At 44.1% G+C, this 19353-nt stretch overlaps 1 protein-coding gene across 1 annotated transcript; it reads right to left on the bottom strand.

Moving 5' to 3' along the window:
* Positions 1 to 479: 479 nt before the first annotated feature.
* LOC311063378 (protein arginine methyltransferase NDUFAF7, mitochondrial-like) lies at positions 480 to 18688 on the bottom strand. The gene is made up of 10 exons (XM_084082793.1): positions 18519 to 18688; positions 10280 to 10446; positions 9685 to 9765; positions 9011 to 9121; positions 6881 to 7094; positions 5989 to 6047; positions 5416 to 5526; positions 3582 to 3725; positions 2834 to 3007; positions 480 to 2071 (listed from the first exon to the last, which is right to left on the bottom strand). The coding sequence occupies exons 1-10, from the start codon at positions 18577 to 18579 to the stop codon at positions 1850 to 1852; spliced, it is 1344 nt and encodes a 447-aa protein (XP_083938919.1). The 5' UTR covers positions 18580 to 18688; the 3' UTR covers positions 480 to 1849.
* Positions 18689 to 19353: the final 665 nt, after the last annotated feature.

Raw genomic sequence — 19353 nt, forward strand, 5'->3', positions numbered from 1 at the left:
ACCAAATGGACCGTTAGGGTCCATTTGGTTCCATTTTGTACACTCTCAGAGTTAAATTAACATTGGTTTTACAATGTGAATTGGGGTCCCAGAGGTATAAATGCCATTAAATGGGGGTCCGTAGCCTAATGCATGTCAAACTGGGGGTCCTTGAAATTAAAATGGTTGAGAATCACTGCTAGAGAGCCGTAAAACCTTCCCTTATTAGGGTCCCTGGCTTATCTTTTCAAATGGGGGTCCGCGGGGTAATAAGTGTCAATTAGGGGGTCCTTGACGTGAAAAAGTTTGAGAACCACTGCTATAGTGGGCATGTCATTGCTAATGCCTGAAGGTCTATTGACCGAAACGTTGCCTAAATAAAGTTGTCCTCGTTGTGCAAATGTCATTGCAGGAGAAATCTCTCATAAATGTTCAGAAATATCTAAAATAGCACATCTACAAGCTCACAATGCGAGAGAGAGAGAGAGAGAGAGAGAGAGAGAGAGAGAGAGAGAGAGAGAGAGAGAGAGAGAGAGAGAGAGAGAGACCGACCGACCACAGGGAGATGTGTTGAAGACACAAGCCTGTTATGTCTGAAAACAATATTTAATTAACACAACAGACTTCGCCCTGGCTGCCATTAATGAGTTGTAGCTTTTAATTAGTAGCACTGCAGCAGTGAGAACAGAGCTGCTTCACTCTTCTAGTACATGACACTGAATTACTGATAAACATGTGTCTGAAACCATGTGGCTGGTTCTACTGGTTTACAGCTATTGGTTTACTGGTACAGGCCTGGATGACACCATCCTAGAACGTGCACACCATTGAAAGTAATAGGGCGACAGAAAAGAACATGGTGACCACATACTGTCCATTGAATTCAAAGGAGAAGTGGCGCCATGTCATATTCGGTTCCTCAAGCAAGCTATTATAGCTTATCAGTACGGTCACGATTATTAGTCTCCGATGTTGAGATGAATGTCTACGTCTTGTACTATGTAATTGTATGTCAGAGGTGATGTTTCCATACTACAGTGTCAAACCTTTGTGCAATTTCAACATTATTAAAACAAAACCCCCTACACACCTCTCACCTTGCAGAGGAACACTGACAAAATGTCAACTATTAAATAAATGAAACTGATCAAATGCATTCAGATATTTTCCTGATGTCCCTTGGGTGATGAGGTAATACTTAAGACTGCCACAGGCCTGAGTCAGACTATCCTAAATGCTCTCATCTCTTTTCTCAAAATTGTCTAATCCGTTTCCTCGGATGATATCTATTTCTTAAAGTGTCTCTTTTTTCCCCTCTTTCTTTTCTGCCTGAAAACCAGCAATTTGGCTGAGCAGGGCTCAAACATATTGACCTTTTATGGTGTTTATAGTGTCTCTGTTGGGAGGAAACCTCATATATCAAAAATAGCTAAAGTAGATCTACAAGCTCAAAACACGCCACTTCGCGCCACGTTTCAAGCTTGTGGATCTGCTACTTTTGATGCTTTTGTGTGACGCTGTAGTATGATCAAGTAGGGCGTATATGGAGATAAGAGGTTTCTGCCCGACAGTAACAATATACTTTTTTCTTGTTAAATAAATAAACTGAAAATGAAACTGTTCACAGCAACCCTTTGACAGAAGAACGCTATATTGTTTTACCCACTCTTGCTGGGGGTAGAGGACCGCTCGAGTTTGTTACCTCAACAACAAAGCAGGCGTGGCGCCGACAGCGCTGGCGTGAGGCTGGCGAGTGGCCCGCGGGAGCAGCTGATTGGCTGCGCGCATTGACGAACACGCCATCCGAGCTGGTAAGCCACGTTTTTTTTTTCAACGTTTGAGAACCACTGCCCTACAAGTCCTGGCATCATCATAAGTTCAGTTCGGTGAAGCCGGCCACAGGGAGCGGTGCTGGGTTCTTCTTCTCCATCTTCAGTCCCTGTGCTGGTGGTTGTGGTTGAAGCAGCCTGCTGGGAGCCAGCATGCTGAAGAACTGGAAGCGTTCTCCCATCCTGCTGGGGTTGGTCAGCATGTCGTAGCTCTGGATCAGCTGCTGCCTGGTGGACGGGTCGGTGCAGTTCCTCAACAGAACCTGGCCGGGTGAGAGGTAAACAACAGGGTTAATGGAGTCTTGGATTTTGATATAAAATAATTCACAGAAATGTAATATGGTTTTGTATTTTATTTTTGGCATATATTCTTCAAGACGTGCACAATATAACCGGGCATGTGATCTTTTTTAAAAAGGTACAGTAAGTTCTTTGGTTCCATATTATAATGAGCATTAGTGAGGACCAATTATATGAAGCCAGGTTGAAAATGGGTGAAGTCGTCCTTTAACCCATTAAAACCGCAAAGCATCAGTGTAATTTTAGATTTTAACCACTTCAACCATTACTGTGTACTTTGGCTATTCAAAAATAGCAGATATAGAAGTTCATATGGGCTTGTAGATCTGCCATCTTTGAAAAATCTAGAACATTTGTGCAAATCTTTGAATATATACATTCTTTACTCAAATCTTTGCTTCTGGGGGTCCCTGGAACCAAATATTTTGAGATGGGGGTCTGCGGCCAAATACATATCATTTGCGGGTCCTTTACATGAAAAAGTTTGACAACCACTGATATAGTAACATACGTTTTTCAGAAAACTGTTAGGAGTTAGAAGACATTCTTAGAATCGGCCTCAGGTTAAGTGGTTGATCGAGTCGTTGATATATAGACTTTTTTTTATGTATAAAAAACCTGCACTTCTTCATTATTCAATTGATCGAAAAAGTAATGGGATAGAATAATCACTAAGGAAATAATCAATAGTTGCAGCCCTAATACAAAGCATCCCACTCACTCACCTGCATCCGGGTGTCGATGCCCATGTTCTTCAGGAAGTGCCTCTGTGCGACGGGTCCCAGACAGGCCACGCCCTCCCCGGCCAGGCTCCTCAGGTAGCTGAAATCCACGTCGGCCGTGAGGTCAGCACAGCCCGGAGACGCCAACACGTCATGCAGCTGGTGACCTTTGAACCCCTGACGGAGAGAGAGAGCACAGCACAGTTCTCAACTTGTAGGGTCGGGGGGGTTCCCACATGGTTTCAGGGGGGACCCCGATGACACTAAAGTGACAATTTAAGAACTTTTAACACCTTTTTAATACCTAAAAAATAAATAAAAGAAGGAAAAGAAAAAGACCATTACTACATCAAAAGTAATCAACGAACTATGCTGTAAAAACTGGTCAAACATTGTCCAAATTGTCAAGAAAGAAGCAAATATTGTGTAAATAGCCGTTCTACAAGCTTGTAGATCTGCTATTTTCACAATATTTATCTGCGGAACCATATATAGCGCACATTTGTTTTCAAAGTGGGGTCCGGGGACATACACTGTACATATAATTTTGGGGGTCCTTGACATGAAAAAGTTTGAGCACCGCTGACATAGCAACATTACTTTTTCAGAAAACTGTTTTTTAGAATCGGCCTCAGGTCTTGATGTCACACACGCAGAAACACATACTCACACACGCACGTACACGCACACGCACGCACGCACACACACACGCACGCACACAAACACGGAGTGCGTAACTTCTCCACCGTACTCTAAAGGTGTCCATCTTGGTTCCATCATGGCCATAGTCTGCGATGAGAGCCGCGCCCCCGTCTTCTGCAATGCGATTAGCCAATTTCTGGACGATAACCCCGCCTTCTGGACACACCTCCACATGTCGTCTCTTCTCATCTGCCTGGGGGGGGGGGGGGGGGGCAAACACACACACGCGCGCACGCACGCACGCACGCACGCACGCGCACACACACACACACACACACACACACACACACACACACACACACACACACACACACACACACACACACACACACACACACACACACACACACACACACACACACACACACACACACACACACACACACACACACACACACACACACACACACACACACACACACACACACACACACACACACACTCTCCAATACAACCACAGTCTTCTACTGTTGGTCACTGGGAGTTGACCAGTACAGCCACGGTGCTGTACTGGTGACCAGTGAACAGCTGTATTGTAGTAGTTGGGGTCTACTACTGGGGTGTCTGGAAAATGTTTGAAAATGTACAAGCATTTTTCTACGATTAAACGATTTTGACGATTTAGAAAAAATATCGATTATCTCAAATAATTGCGATTAGGTGGTTATATAATAACTGCGACAGGCCTAACTTGGGGTGAGCCAGTCCAGTGGTTGTGAGGAGTGTGTGTGTGCGTGTGCGTGTGCGTGTGCGTGTGTGTGTGCGTGCGTGCGTGCGTGCGTGCGCAGTGGCGTGCACAGACATTTTGAGGGGCAGGTGCTCAAGTAAATTATACTTTTTTTTGTTTACTTGGTCTGCTCTTTTTTCCCTCTACACCTATACCTCTTTGCCAAAAATAGCCGATCTAGATCTAGATCTGCTATTTTTGGCTAAAGTTCTCCTCAGAAAAGGGATGCTAGGTTTCGAGTGGTTATGGTAAAAAGAAAAATCATATCACATAAAGATTTGGCGGACCCCCTGTAGTAGCTCTGAGGACCCCCTAGGGGTCCCGGACCCCCTAGGGGTCCCGGACCCCCTGTTGAAGACCCCTGCTGTGCCCTTTTTTCAAAAGGGCACTTCTGGTCAAGAGGGCAAAGGGCAGGTGCTCTAGCACCACCTAGAGTCTATCTGTGCACGTCCCTGTGCGTGCGTGTGTGTGAGGAGCTACAGTACAGACTGAGTGCATTAAGCAGGATTTAAAAGAGCAGTAGGGTACTTTAAACTGAGTGATGATGTAAGCCTCTGGCTCTATGCTTTGGGTGTGTGCTTTGGGCGTGTGTACGTGTGTTTCATGTGCTGTGTGTATGTTACAGTGTGTTAACGTATACAGGAGTACAGTACAGTATGTGCTGCTGTGTGTGTATACGCGTGCAATGTGTGCAGTGTGAATGTGTGTGTATGTGTGTATACAGGTGTTATGTGCTTGTTTGAATGTGTTGTGTGTGTGTGCCAAACAACAGTGTGTTAATATATAGATGACATAAAACTCAGGATAATAAAAGGCCATGTTGAACACGGCTGTGTGAGAGAACCTACAGTGTTACATTACCTACACTTAACTTATCACAATGATATACTGTATGTGTACAGTATAGCGCACTAGTTCTCAACCTGTATGTGGGCCGTGAGGAAATTGCTAGTGGGCCCCCAAATTGTTGGTATTTTTTTTCTTTAATACCTTAAAAGTTAAACCGTTTCTGGGGGGTCCCTGGCTCAAACTCTTTTCAAATGGGGGGTACGCGGCCAAATACATATCAATTTGGGGGGGGGGGGGGTCCTTGACTTGAAAAGGTTTGAGAAGCACGTCTGGCGTAGGTCATCAGAAGCTGGTTCTTTCTTCTCACCTGTATGAGGGTGCAGGCCAGGGTGGGGTTGGGGACGATGACGAACCTCAGCTGGCCAGGTTTCTCCGGGTCTATGTCCACCATCACTTCCCTCCAGCCTCGCTCTGTCCTCTGCACACAAACCAAACCCACACACACACCCACGAGGGCCGTCACCATTATGACAGTTTACTTGACGATTAATTGTCACTTAAATGATTGCGATTAATGATGTAATTGCGTCTCTGTCGTTGAACATTGGAACATTATGAATAAAACAATAACATTTCTGCCCGACAACAAGTCAAAAACGATATGTGAACAACTAACTAACTTTAAAAAAACGCATCTATGAAAAAAAATTGGAAACAGAAGGGATACTAACTGTACAAGGAGTGCTAGGGGGTGAGGTGGAGTCTGAAGAGCTTTGGATCAAGATGTGCTTTTTTCTAACTCTCTAAAATGATTCAAATGATAAACGTGTGTACTGTGAGTCAACTAAACAGAACTAAACATGATCACAATAGGGATGTGAAAGGAAAACCTAGGATATCCGTTGTACGGTTATATGATAATGTGTTGTTGTCAACAGACCTGGAACTTGTGGATTGGCAGAGCGTCAAAGAACTCGTGAGCCAGGTAGATGCTGAATCCTGGAAGACAAAGAACAAAGAACTTGTGAGCCAGATAGATGCTGAATGCTGGAAGACAAAGAACCCCAAACTCACTCACACCTGAACATGATCAATACACATACTGCATGTCGTTGCAGTCGGGCAGAAACCACATATCTCCGTATTTCTACTTTTTACGTTTTTGTTTGTTTTGTAAATCAAGGCCCTACTACATGAGTACACGAGTGTCGCAAAAAAGTTGTGAAAATACACAAACACGTCACATTGCGAGCGTTAAAATGCTTTTAAAAATAATAATTAAAAAAGGAACCGCTTTGGACATGGTTTGTCATGATTTCCACCCGACAGCGACGAAATGTAATAGTGCAGGGGTCTTCAACAGGGGGTCCGGGACCCCTAGGGGGTCCTCAGAGTTACAACAGGGGGTTTGCCAAATATTTGCGTGATAGGAACTTATTTTTTACATGAACAACTTGAACCCTAGAATCCCTGTTCTGAGGGGAACATTGGCCGAAAATAGCAGATCTTACAAGCTCACAACGCCTCGCAGCGCGAGGCGTTGTGAGCTTGTAGATCGGCTATTTTCGGCCAAGAGGTTTGGTGTAGAGGGGGGAAAAGAGCAGACCAAGTATAGAGCCAAAGGTCAAGTTTACTAAGTATTGACGGTTTAAGTGGTTAAATGTCTGAAAATACAGTATATGAAGCTATCTATGAAATCTATGAAGAATTTTAATCTGCAACACAATTTCATACAATATGTAGTGGGGGTCCCTGCTTCATTTCTCTCTCAGCTAAGGGGTCCTTGGCCTGAAAACGTTGAAGACCCCTGTAATAGTGAATGACTACTGTACCTCTGGGTACATGGTCCAGGCTTCGGTACCAGGAGCAGGGCAGGCCGGTGGTGGTGGTGCCGTGTCGGTAGCATGGGTCATCTTCACTGGCAGACGCCTGGTTCTGCTCCCCGGTCAGACAGGTGGCCTGGATCTGGCTCAGAACCGGGCTGACCTCCACCAGGTGGACCGACACAGACGTCTGACCCAGAACCGGGTGCAGCTGACCGAACACCTGCACACACACACACACACACACCACAACCAAACCATGTCAGACCACACACACACACACACATATATACTGCAACAACAAGCATTGTTGCACAGTGTTGATAGGGCTGTCACGATTAATTGTCACGCATATAATTGCGATTAACGTTTTTTGGCATGGCGCAGCCAAAACGCTAGTATAGGCTGGGCCTGAGCAGAAGCGGGTGGGCGCGCATGCTGTCCCCGACCCGTGCGCACGCGGTTATTGGCCGGATATTGGCCGTTTGTTTTTTTTGTTACTTTATTTCGGTTTTAGGGTTAGGGTTAAGTTATTTAATTCTTATTTTTGCCTGATCTTACCAATTTTTTTTTATCAAAAAATGAATTATAATATATATATATATATATATATTTTTTTTTTTTTTTAAACATTTTTTCTTTGCAAAATCGATTGGGTGGGCCAGCTCTCTATGTGGGTGGGCCACGGCCCACCCCAGCCCACCCATGGCTGCGCCCCTGGGCTTCGTATAAAAAAAAGGTGCAGATATGACAAATAACTTAAATATACAAAGAAATTACTGACTTCATCATTTTATACTTAAACTCAGAAATAGCTGATCAACAAGCTTACAACATGTCACAAAGTGACGCGTTGTAAGCTTGTAGATCAGATGTATCTGCTTTTTTCTTTATACATTTGAAAATACATAAACGTTTTTTAACATAGAAACGATGATGACGATTATGCAAAATAATTGCGATTATCTCAAATAATTGCGATGAGATGATTTTATGTAATAATTCTGACAGGCCTAACTGTTGATTATTTCTTCAGTTATGAAACCACACAAATCTCAGGAAGGAAATACCTCCCTCTACTGGCCATAGATTAATGTAACCACACAGGGCTGAAGGTGATAAGTAAAGTCAGTGTAATGATATTTTGTTAAAGAAGTTTCCTCAAAATGGATCATGTCTTGAAATGAATGTCTCACAGATTCTAATCACATTGGACAGTATTGGGTCTGAGACAAGACATTCCAGTTTTGAACATTTAAGCTGAATTTATACCAGGGTCATTATAGTTGGGCTAACTAAAACTAAAGAAATAACAAAAACTAGAATCAAAAATATGTGTGTTGACTGAAAGAAAAATTTAAACTAGGCTTTACAAAAAAAGATGAATTACTGAAACTTTGTGTTTGCTGTCCTTACTTAATGTCTTTAGTTTCTGTCAATATTTCATACTGAAATCAATATTTCATTGAAATATTGCCTAGTATTTTGGGTGGATATGAAATCATTGTCTTCCAATATTTTTTAGCTGTGCCAGTTTTAAGCCCCAACAAAATCTAAAATAAATAACAAAACTATCCATTCTACATGCTCACAACGTGTCACAATGTGATGCGTTGTGAGCTTTTAGATATGAACATTTGCTTGTTAATTGATTCCATCATCATATTACGGATACACTGTAAAAGAGGCTTTATTTATATCTTCTAGAGCAGGGGTCTTCAACAGGGGGTCCGGGGCCCCTAGGGGGTCCTCGGAGCTACTATAGGGGGTCCGCCAAATCTTTGTGTGATAGGATTTCTTTTTTTTTTTTTACATTAACGACTTGAACCCTAGCATCCCTATTCTGAGGGGAACATTAGCCAAAAATAGCAGATCTACAAGCTCACAACGCCTCGCGCTGCGAGGCGTTGTGAGCTTGTAGATCTGCTATTTTCGGCAAAGAGGTATAGGTGTAGAGGGAAAAAAAGAGGGAAAAAAAGTTTAATCTGAAACACACTTTCATACAATATAGAGGGGGTCCCTGCTTCATTTCTCTCTCAGCTAGGGGGTCCTTGGCCTGAAAACGTTGAAGACCCCTGTTCTAGAGTCTTCTCCAAAGAGTTCTTCCATGGTGTGTGTGTGTGACAAAAGGCTACGTACTCGGAGGACGTCACTGGCCAAGGAGCCTCGTCCTGGGCCAAACTCCACCAGCTGCAGCTGCTTGGGGCTCCCTGCTCCCATCCACTCACTCACACACCAAACACCTAGCAGCTGCCAGCCAAAAGAACAACACAGTTTATGAAACACTGTAAAATCTGTGTAAAATCATCTGGGTGATGTTACAAAAGTACTAGCAACAAATGGAGAAGTGTGTGATATGCTGAAGATTGCAGAAGACCTTCAAACGATTGTGATATCATATGAGCGATCGTTTGAGTATGAATTCTAAATAAAATGACGTCTCTGTCGGGTGAAAACCTCATTATGTCCAAAACTGTTACCTTTCAGGATTCAAATTCAAAATGTGCAAAAACAGCAGATCGACAAGCTCAAAAGATCTGCTATGTTTGATACTTTTGTGTGACGCTGTAGTGTGATCAAGTACAGTAGGGCATTGATTTACGAAAAAAATAAAACGTTAAAATATGGATACGAGGTTTCTGCCTGACAGCAATGATAACTATAACTAGATTGTTCACCGTCATACTTGTTAAAGTTGTGGTGTGTGAACTCTGCCATCTACTTGACTTTTACATGTTTTAAACTATAACTCAGTAGCTACAGTGCTTAATGTGAACGGCCTTTAATCATGGAATCATAAAGGAGAAACTAACCTCTCCAAAGATCTGACTGATTTCTGGTGATGTGATGAAGTCTCCCTCTGGACCCAGCATGTCGTTGCGCACATAATAACCCTGATGATCACATGACAATATACACATAATAACCCTGATGATCACATGACAATATACAATCAGATCAAATGTATTTTCTGTTTACTAAAGAGCTGGAGAGATGGGGACACAAAAAAAAAAACCTCCATAGCAATGATTTGTTAGATCAGTTAGATAGGTAGATTGGTTCTCAAAGTTGGGTCCTTGGGGCGGTTCCGGGGGGTCCCCAGCAAAAGTAGTTAATGTAGCCTCACAATAATTTTAACAACTTTATCCAGCAGATCTACAGGCTCACTTGCTGTGAGCTTGTACTGTACATCTGCTATTTTTTTTAATTTCTGAAAAAATATTGAAAATGTTAGAATAATTTGAATAATTTTGACTGTTTTGTGTCTCTGGCACAAAACATTTTCAGATGGGGGTCCGCGGGCCAAATACATATATCAATTTGGGGGTCCTTGACTTAAGAAAACATTTGAGAACCATTGCAATTAGATTAACTGTTGCACCCATATACAGTTTAAAGTTACAGTACCGTCACTGGGTTGGTGAGCACTTCTTTCATGTACTCGGCCACTGAAATGGGACCGGTGGCTTTTATTTTGGTGGTCAGGTGTCTAAGCATGGAGGGAGCTGGTCTCTGCTGCTCCTGGGAGCTGGAGTTGGAGGAACAACATCTGCTGCCTGCCACTCTCCATCTCACTGAAACATATATTACAGGTCATTATTTCAGTGATTCTCAACCTTTTGAGTCGACTCCCAGTTTGTTATGCATTACGAGCCACAAGCAACTCAGATGCAATACCAACCCTTGACAGCCCATTCATCCAAACAGAAAAGTCCTATCTGATTGTATTAAACTACGTTACACTGCAGCTGTACGGAAAAGCTTCGATTATCCTCTTTGCAACTGCCAAGGACCTCCTAAAATGTGCAATTTCGAAACAGGTGGTACGCAGGACTAGCCAGACGAATCTGCCATTGCAAAAAAATAAATGCCCTCTGCAGATTTGGTCTGGCACCCCTCAGTTAACTTGTGATTGGATCTCACTCCCTCTGAAGTAGTGAGGGACCAATCAGGGCCCAGTATGAAAATGTAGGGCGGGTTCATCACCAGAGGCGTTTTTTTAATTCGCCCCTTGGAAATGCAGGTTCCACCCAGAGATTCCAGACTAATATTTACACAGTGATATTAGTCTGGCCATGCCAGGCTAACGCAGGACCGCTGAGTGCTTCCAAACTCGAACACTAACTAAATCACCTGCATGGAATTTATTGACAGAAAGTAGCTCATAACAAGATAACATGTCTACGGTGGATTTGCATGAAACAAGAACTTGACAGATACAAAGAGGATAATCCAAGCTTTCTGTACGGCTGCAGTCTAGTGAGTGAGTTTAACGTTGTTTAATAACATCAGATAGAACTTTTCTGTTTGGATGAATGGGCTGTCAAGGGTTGGTATTGCAACTCAGATGCCAGATTATAGGCATTATAGGCGCATCTGAGTTGGACAGGTGCTCCCCCCCCAGCACAATGTGTTGATATAGCATTAACAATCAGTTCAACCACTTCCCTAGTTTATGCTTTTTTGTTATTTAGAAAATATTAAACACAAATTTACATTTTTACAAAATATTTAGTGTACACACACACACACACACACACACACACACACACACACACACACACAGCTCCGTTCCGTCAGCAGAAATTGGACTTCCGGTTTTCGAGCTAGCAGAAATAAGGGTTCCGGTTGCCTTCAAAATAAGAGCGTACATTTTTTATGTTTTTTAAAAGACACAAATCTAATTTAAAAATACATTTATGATGTATGCCTTTTAAATGGCTCATACTAAAACACTTCTAAGTGGCAAGTTTAAAAAAGAAAGACACAATTGTATTTAAAAAATACATTTATGATGTACATTATGTCTTTTTAAATGGCTTATACTAGATCACTTCTAAGTGCCAGGTTGTTCCAGTTTGAAATTGGCTATTGACCCCCATTAAATGTGCACTTAGCACTGTTTTGCACTTTAACTGGATATTGATTTGTGTGTGTTACATATATGTATTGTTTTTGTATTGTTTGTCCATTGTTGTAATAATGATGACTCTAGGCCAGGTCACTCTTGGAAAATGATGATGATATAATATTGTTTATTGCAGAAGCAAATAAACAATGATAAAAGAGACCACAAAATATGCTACAAATAATAATAGTAGATAGTGCAAGCGAGATAAAAAAAAAGAGAAGAATTTGGGGTTTATAAAGTTGATCTCACGTATTTAAAAACTAAAATACAATACAAATACAAAAGTAATCAGAAAAAAAATATTACAAATTTATATTATTTAACAACATATATACAACATGGAAACACAGCATAAAAAAAGATAGAGAAATATTAGTAAATTTTTAGTGTGTGTGTGTGTGTGTGTGTGTGTGTGTGTGTGTGTGTGTGTGTGTGTGTGTGTGTGTGTGTGTGTGTGTGTGTGTGTGTACTTCTCCATAACTGAGCGCCCCTAAACTTGATAGAAAATGGATACAGACCAGTAGAGAATATTGGTGAACATTTGAGAGATAATTTGTAAAAAAAAAAAGAAAGTGGCAGGCCGCCCAGTGCGGCCTGACGTAAGAAAAGTGCCAATTTCAGACAATACTGGACACTGGACAGGAGACGGCTGTTGGCGCCAGCACTTTTGACATACGCACACGTTCAGGGAGACCCCCTCTACAACGCCACACTCTCCGCTAAGCCAGACAGGTGTATTTGGAAAAATGGCGGGCCGTCCAGTGAGGTCAGGGGGCAGAAAACAGCCATTTTTAGTGCATAGACTTCACAAATTGGGCGCTGGACACGAGACAGCTATTTGTGGCGGCACTTGTGACATACGCACGCGTTCAGGGAGACCCCCTCTACAACGCCACACTCTCCGCTAAGCCAGACAGGTGTATTTGGAAAAGTGGCGGGCCGTCCAGTGAGGTCAGGGGGCAGAAAACAGCCATTTTTAGTGCATAGACTTCACAAATTGGGCGCTGGACACGAGACAGCTATTTGTGGCGGCACTTGTGACATACGCACGCGTTCAGGGAGACCCCCTCTACAACGCCACACTCTCCGCTAAGCCAGACAGGTGTATTTGGAAAAGTGGCGGGCCGTCCAGTGAGGTCAGGGGGCAGAAAACAGCCATTTTTAGTGCATAGACATCACAAATTGGGCGCTGGACACGAGACAGCTATTTGTGGCGGCACTTGTGACATACGCACGCGTTCAGGGAGACCCCCTCTACAACGCCACACTCTCCGCTAAGCCAGACAGGTGTATTTGGAAAAATGGCGGGCCGTCCAGTGAGGTCAGGGGTCAGAAAACAGCCATTTTTAGTGCATAGACTTCACAAATTGGGTGCTGGACACGAGACAGCTATTTGTGGCGGCACTTGTGACATACGCACGCGTTCAGGGAGACCCCCTCTACAACGCCACACTCTCCGCTAAGCCAGACAGGTGTATTTGGAAAAATGGCGGGCCGTCCAGTGAGGTCAGGGGTCAGAAAACAGCCATTTTTAGTGCATAGACTTCACAAATTGGGCGCTGGACACGAGACAGCTATTTGTGGCGGCACTTGTGACATACGCACGCGTTCAGGGAGACCCCCTCTACAACGCCACACTCTCCGCTAAGCCAGACAGGTGTATTTGGAAAAATGGCGGGCCGTCCAGTGAGGTCAGGGGTCAGAAAACAGCCATTTTTAGTGCATAGACTTCACAAATTGGGCGCTGGACACGAGACAGCTATTTGTGGCGGCACTTGTGACATACGCACGCGTTCAGGGAGACCCCCTCTACAACGCCACACTCTCCGCTAAGCCAGACAGGTGTATTTGGAAAAATGGCGGGCCGTCCAGTGAGGTCAGGGGTCAGAAAACAGCCATTTTTAGTGCATAGACTTCACAAATTGGGCGCTGGACACGAGACAGCTATTTGCGGCGGCACGTGTGACATACGCACGCGTTCAGGGAGACCCCCTCTACAACGCCACACTCTCCGCTAAGCCAGACAGATATCAATATCTTTTTAGAATTATAGATAACAGAAATAAAATGAAAGTACAGATGGAATGGCATGTATGATAAACCTCTTAAAACATGTATGATAATCTGTAGCAGCAGTGGCAAATGTGCAAAAATACAAGATAGCAACGCATTGCAGGCTTGCAGGCTTATGCAAAGGCTAAAATGTAATTAGATACCATGTTATGTAGACAGATGCCAGGCCATTGTTGAACTGGCATCCTATAGTTTGAATAGTTTCAATGTAGAGATTATAGATTTTTTGGGGGGATAGGGAGCTGTTAGACTGATGATTCTTGGTTTACATACAGTATGATCCTAGATTACTATTTCTATGCATTTGATGTATTACCTTGCTTACTGTAAATCGCTCTGGATTAAGAGCGTCTGCTAAATGCCTAAATGCCTAAATTGTAAATCACATTGTGAGCTTGTACAGTATATCGCCTATTTTAACTATTTTAAAATAGTCCCAGTCCCACACGTACAGTCCCAGTCGGCAAAGTGTCACCTGGTACTACCAGGTGACCAATTGACACTTATTTGCACAATGTTATTTGCACAATGCACTGACAGACACATCTAAGAACTCTCAAACCCATAGAATCACTTTACAAACAGACATTAAAAACCCAACCGTTACCACCATTGCCGTATAGTTCAAAAGCATAATTTATTTAATTTTGATAGCTTTATACATTTTGCAGATGCCTGTCTCATTTTTAAGGTTTTAAATGGGCTTGCACCTCCACCACTAAAACAGTTCATAGAGCGAAGGGAGAGTGGTGACAGATCAACAAGGGCAACTACCAGAGGAGACTGTGAGGTACCATTCAGACGGAGTGTGTTGGTAAAACAGTCTTCTCTGTTAGAGCCCCCCATCACTGGAACAGTCTTCCTACCGAAGTAAGAGAGACCAACAACTTTCTAACCTTCAAATTCAACCTTAAAAGATGGCTAAAAGCTAACCAAATTTGTAATCGTGAGTAAATTTCGCCTCCATTAATCACTGATGTGTCTCCTCCTATTTTACTGTATTGTACTATGTCTACTTGTTTTGTATAGTTGACAATGTCTCTTTTTGTATGGATAACTATACCACTTTTTTAACAGCCTGCCCAGGGACTACAGATGAAAATTAGCCAACTCTGGCTCATTTACATGGACGTGAATAACTGACATGTTGATCATGTCACAAGTGCCGCCACAAATTCCTGTCTCGTGTCCAGCGCCCAATTTGTGAAGTCTATGCACTAAAAATGGCTGTTTTCTGACCCCTGACCTCACTGGACGGCCCGCCACTTTTCCAAATACACCTGTCTGGCTTAGCGGAGAGTGTGGCATTGTAGAGGGGGTCTCCCTGAACGCGTGCGTATGTCACAAGTGCCGCCACAAATTCCTGTCTCGTGTCCAGCGCCCAATTTGTGAAGTCTATGCACTAAAAATGGCTGTTTTCTGACCCCTGACCTCACTGGACGGCCCGCCACTTTTCCAAATACACCTGTCTGGCTTAGCGGAGAGTGTGGCGTTGTAGAGGGGGTCTCCCTGAACGCGTGCGTATGTCACAAGTGCCGCCACAAATTCCTGTCTCGTGTCCAGCGCCCAATTTGTGAAGTCTATGCACTAAAAGTGGCTGTTTTCTGACCCCTGACCTCACTGGACGGCCCGCCACTTTTCCAAATACACCTGTCTGGCTTAGCGGAGAGTGTGGCGTTGTAGAGGGGGTCTCCCTGAACGCGTGCGTATGTCACAAGTGCCGCCACAAATTCCTGTCTCGTGTCCAGCGCCCAATTTGTGAAGTCTATGCACTAAAAGTGGCTGTTTTCTGACCCCTGACCTCACTGGACGGCCCGCCACTTTTCCAAATACACCTGTCTGGCTTAGCGGAGAGTGTGGCGTTGTAGAGGGGGTCTCCCTGAACGCGTGCGTATGTCACAAGTGCCGCCACAAATTCCTGTCTCGTGTCCAGCGCCCAATTTGTGAAGTCTATGCCCTAAAAATGGCTGTTTTCTGACCCCTGACCTCACTGGACGGCCCGCCACTTTTCCAAATACACCTGTCTGGCTTAGCGGAGAGTGTGGCGTTGTAGAGGGGGTCTCCCTGAACGCGTGCGTATGTCACAAGTGCCGCCACAAATACCTGTCTCGTGTCCAGCGCCCAATTTGTGAAGTCTATGCACTAAAAATGGCTGTTTTCTGACCCCTGACCTCACTGGACGGCCCGCCACTTTTCCAAATACACCTGTCTGGCTTAGCGGAGAGTGTGGCGTTGTAGAGGGGGTCTCCCTGAACGTGTGCGTATGTCACAAGTGCCGCCACAAATTCCTGTCTCGTGTCCAGCGCCCAATTTGTGAAGTCTATGCACTAAAAATGGCTGTTTTCTGACCCCTGACCTCACTGGACGGCCCGCCACTTTTCCAAATACACCTGTCTGGCTTAGCGGAGAGTGTGGCGTTGTAGAGGGGGTCTCCCTGAACGCGTGCGTATGTCACAAGTGCCGCCACAAATTCCTGTCTCGTGTCCAGCGCCCAATTTGTGAAGTCTATGCACTAAAAATGGCTGTTTTCTGACCCCTGACCTCACTGGACGGCCCGCCACTTTTCCAAATACACCTGTCTGGCTTAGCGGAGAGTGTGGCGTTGTAGAGGGGGTCTCCCTGAACGCGTGCGTATGTCACAAGTGCCGCCACAAATTCCTGTCTCGTGTCCAGCGCCCAATTTGTGAAGTCTATGCACTAAAAATTGCTGTTTTCTGACCCCTGACCTCACTGGACGGCCCGCCACTTTTCCAAATACACCTGTCTGGCTTAGCGGAGAGTGTGGCGTTGTAGAGGGGGTCTCCCTGAACGCGTGCGTATGTCACAAGTGCCGCCACAAATTCCTGTCTCGTGTCCAGCGCCCAATTTGTGAAGTCTATGCACTAAAAATGGCTGTTTTCTGACCCCTGACCTCACTGGACGGCCCGCCACTTTTCCAAATACACCTGTCTGGCTTAGCGGAGAGTGTGGCGTTGTAGAGGGGGTCTCCCTGAACGCGTGCGTATGTCACAAGTGCCGCCACAAATTCCTGTCTCGTGTCCAGCGCCCAATTTGTGAAGTCTATGCACTAAAAATGGCTGTTTTCTGACCCCTGACCTCACTGGACGGCCCGCCACTTTTCCAAATACACCTGTCTGGCTTAGCGGAGAGTGTGGCGTTGTAGAGGGGGTCTCCCTGAACGCGTGCGTATGTCACAAGTGCCGCCACAAATTCCTGTCTCGTGTCCAGCGCCCAATTTGTGAAGTCTATGCACTAAAAATTGCTGTTTTCTGACCCCTGACCTCACTGGACGGCCCGCCACTTTTCCAAATACACCTGTCTGGCTTAGCGGAGAGTGTGGCGTTGTAGAGGGGGTCTCCCTGAACGCGTGCGTATGTCACAAGTGCCGCCACAAATTCCTGTCTCGTGTCCAGCGCCCAATTTGTGAAGTCTATGCACTAAAAATGGCTGTTTTCTGACCCCTGACCTCACTGGACGGCCCGCCACTTTTCCAAATACACCTGTCTGGCTTAGCGGAGAGTGTGGCGTTGTAGAGGGGGTCTCCCTGAACGCGTGCGTATGTCACAAGTGCCGCCACAAATTCCTGTCTCGTGTCCAGCGCCCAATTTGTGAAGTCTATGCCCTAAAAATGGCTGTTTTCTGACCCCTGACCTCACTGGACGGCCCGCCACTTTTCCAAATACACCTGTCTGGCTTAGCGGAGAGTGTGGCGTTGTAGAGGGGGTCTCCCTGAACGCGTGCGTATGTCACAAGTGCCGCCACAAATTCCTGTCTCGTGTCCAGCGCCCAATTTGTGAAGTCTATGCACTAAAAATGGCTGTTTTCTGACCCCTGACCTCACTGGACGGCCCGCCACTTTTCCAAATACACCTGTCTGGCTTAGCGGAGAGTGTGGCGTTGTAGAGGGGGTCTCCCTGAACGCGTGCGTATGTCACAAGTGCCGCCACAAATTCCTGTCTCGTGTCCAGCGCCCAATTTGTGAAGTCTATGCACTAAAAATGGCTGTTTTCTGACCCCTGACCTCACTGGACGGCCCGCCACTTTTCCAAATACACCTGTCTGGCTTAGCGGAGAGTGTGGCGTTGTAGAGGGGGTCTCCCTGAACGCGTGCGTATGTCACAAGTGCCGCCACAAATTCCTGTCTCGTGTCCAGCGCCCAATTTGTGAAGTCTATGCACTCCAGTGAACAGCATTTATCCATTTAGATACATTTTTTATGTTATTAAAACAGTTATACACTTTTTTTATTACAAATATACATAATATGTGTTTTCTAGCTTCGTTTAAATGCTTAATTTATAGTTTTAATGTGCAAATGAACCGTTTTTCAATGGTTTTCAATGGTTTCTTTTTACTCTAGAGGGTACTCTTATTCTGAAGAGATCGTCAACCGGAAGTCTTATTTCTGCTCCGTTATTTCTGCTGACGGAACACAGCTCACACACACACACTCTCATTTGTTTTGGACACAGTGTGTTTATGACAAAAAACAACGAATCAGAAGAACATGCACTTTGCAGACAAACAGTGTTTTTTTTGTTTCTATAGCTCTACATTGGTGAGAAAATGTCCCTCATTTGTGTAAAATATAAAGTACATAAAGACTATGTCGCATCCAATGCCATGATGTATCATTGACTGAACACATGTAACCTTCCTTACCTGATGCCAGGGGAAGAAAATGGTTAACAGCTACTCTGTTTAGAATGCGCAGAGTTCTCATCCTACTCTGTGGTTTACATATAATAATACTATTAATATTAATATAACTTGACAAACAAACAAACAGTCAAAATCTGCTGTAGAAATCAGTCTGACAAGGTTTCCTTCATGTCATTTCCATGTAACCCCTAGGAGGAAGTGACGTAACAGCACAACAAACTTCCCGATTGGCTAAAAGGGTGGTGACGTTACCGGAAATGGATTCCGTTGGCCAAAAATAACAGTGAAAATTATAGCAATTATTTAAGAAATATATATTATGAAATTCACGTACAATAAGAATTAAACGAACCTGAGTTATAACTTTTTTCTTTTTAAAAATAAATAAATATCCGTTTATTTTGTTATAGTGCTGGCCTGGTGCTGTTCAGCGTTGCCATGTCCGCTTATTATAAGCGACTTAGGGCTTATTTTTCTGTAAAGTTGCTTGTAAATATTGGTAGTTGCGGCTTGTTTCTAAAGTGTAGTTCCTTATTTTGTCTCGTTTGTAAAGTGTAGTTGCTTATTTTTGCTTGTTTCTAAAGTGCTTATTTTTGCTTGTTTCACAAAAAAATTAAATAAAATAACCAGTGGTTCTCAGATATCTTCATGTCATGGACCCCCAAATTAATATGTATTCGTCCCTAACCCCCATCTGAAAATGTTTTGTGCGTACGGTTTAAAGTGCTCATGTTCCTTCTTTTGGGCTTGTTTTCCTAGACCTGGTTGCTTATTTCTCTCACAAAACCGGGCAACACTGGTGCTGGTGGTGGTGTTCCACTTCCGGGTCGTTCGT

The sequence above is a fragment of the Gymnoscopelus microlampas genome, assembly GCF_963454915.1.
Source record: "Gymnoscopelus microlampas genome assembly, chromosome: 16".
Lineage (NCBI taxonomy): Eukaryota > Metazoa > Chordata > Actinopteri > Myctophiformes > Myctophidae > Gymnoscopelus > Gymnoscopelus microlampas.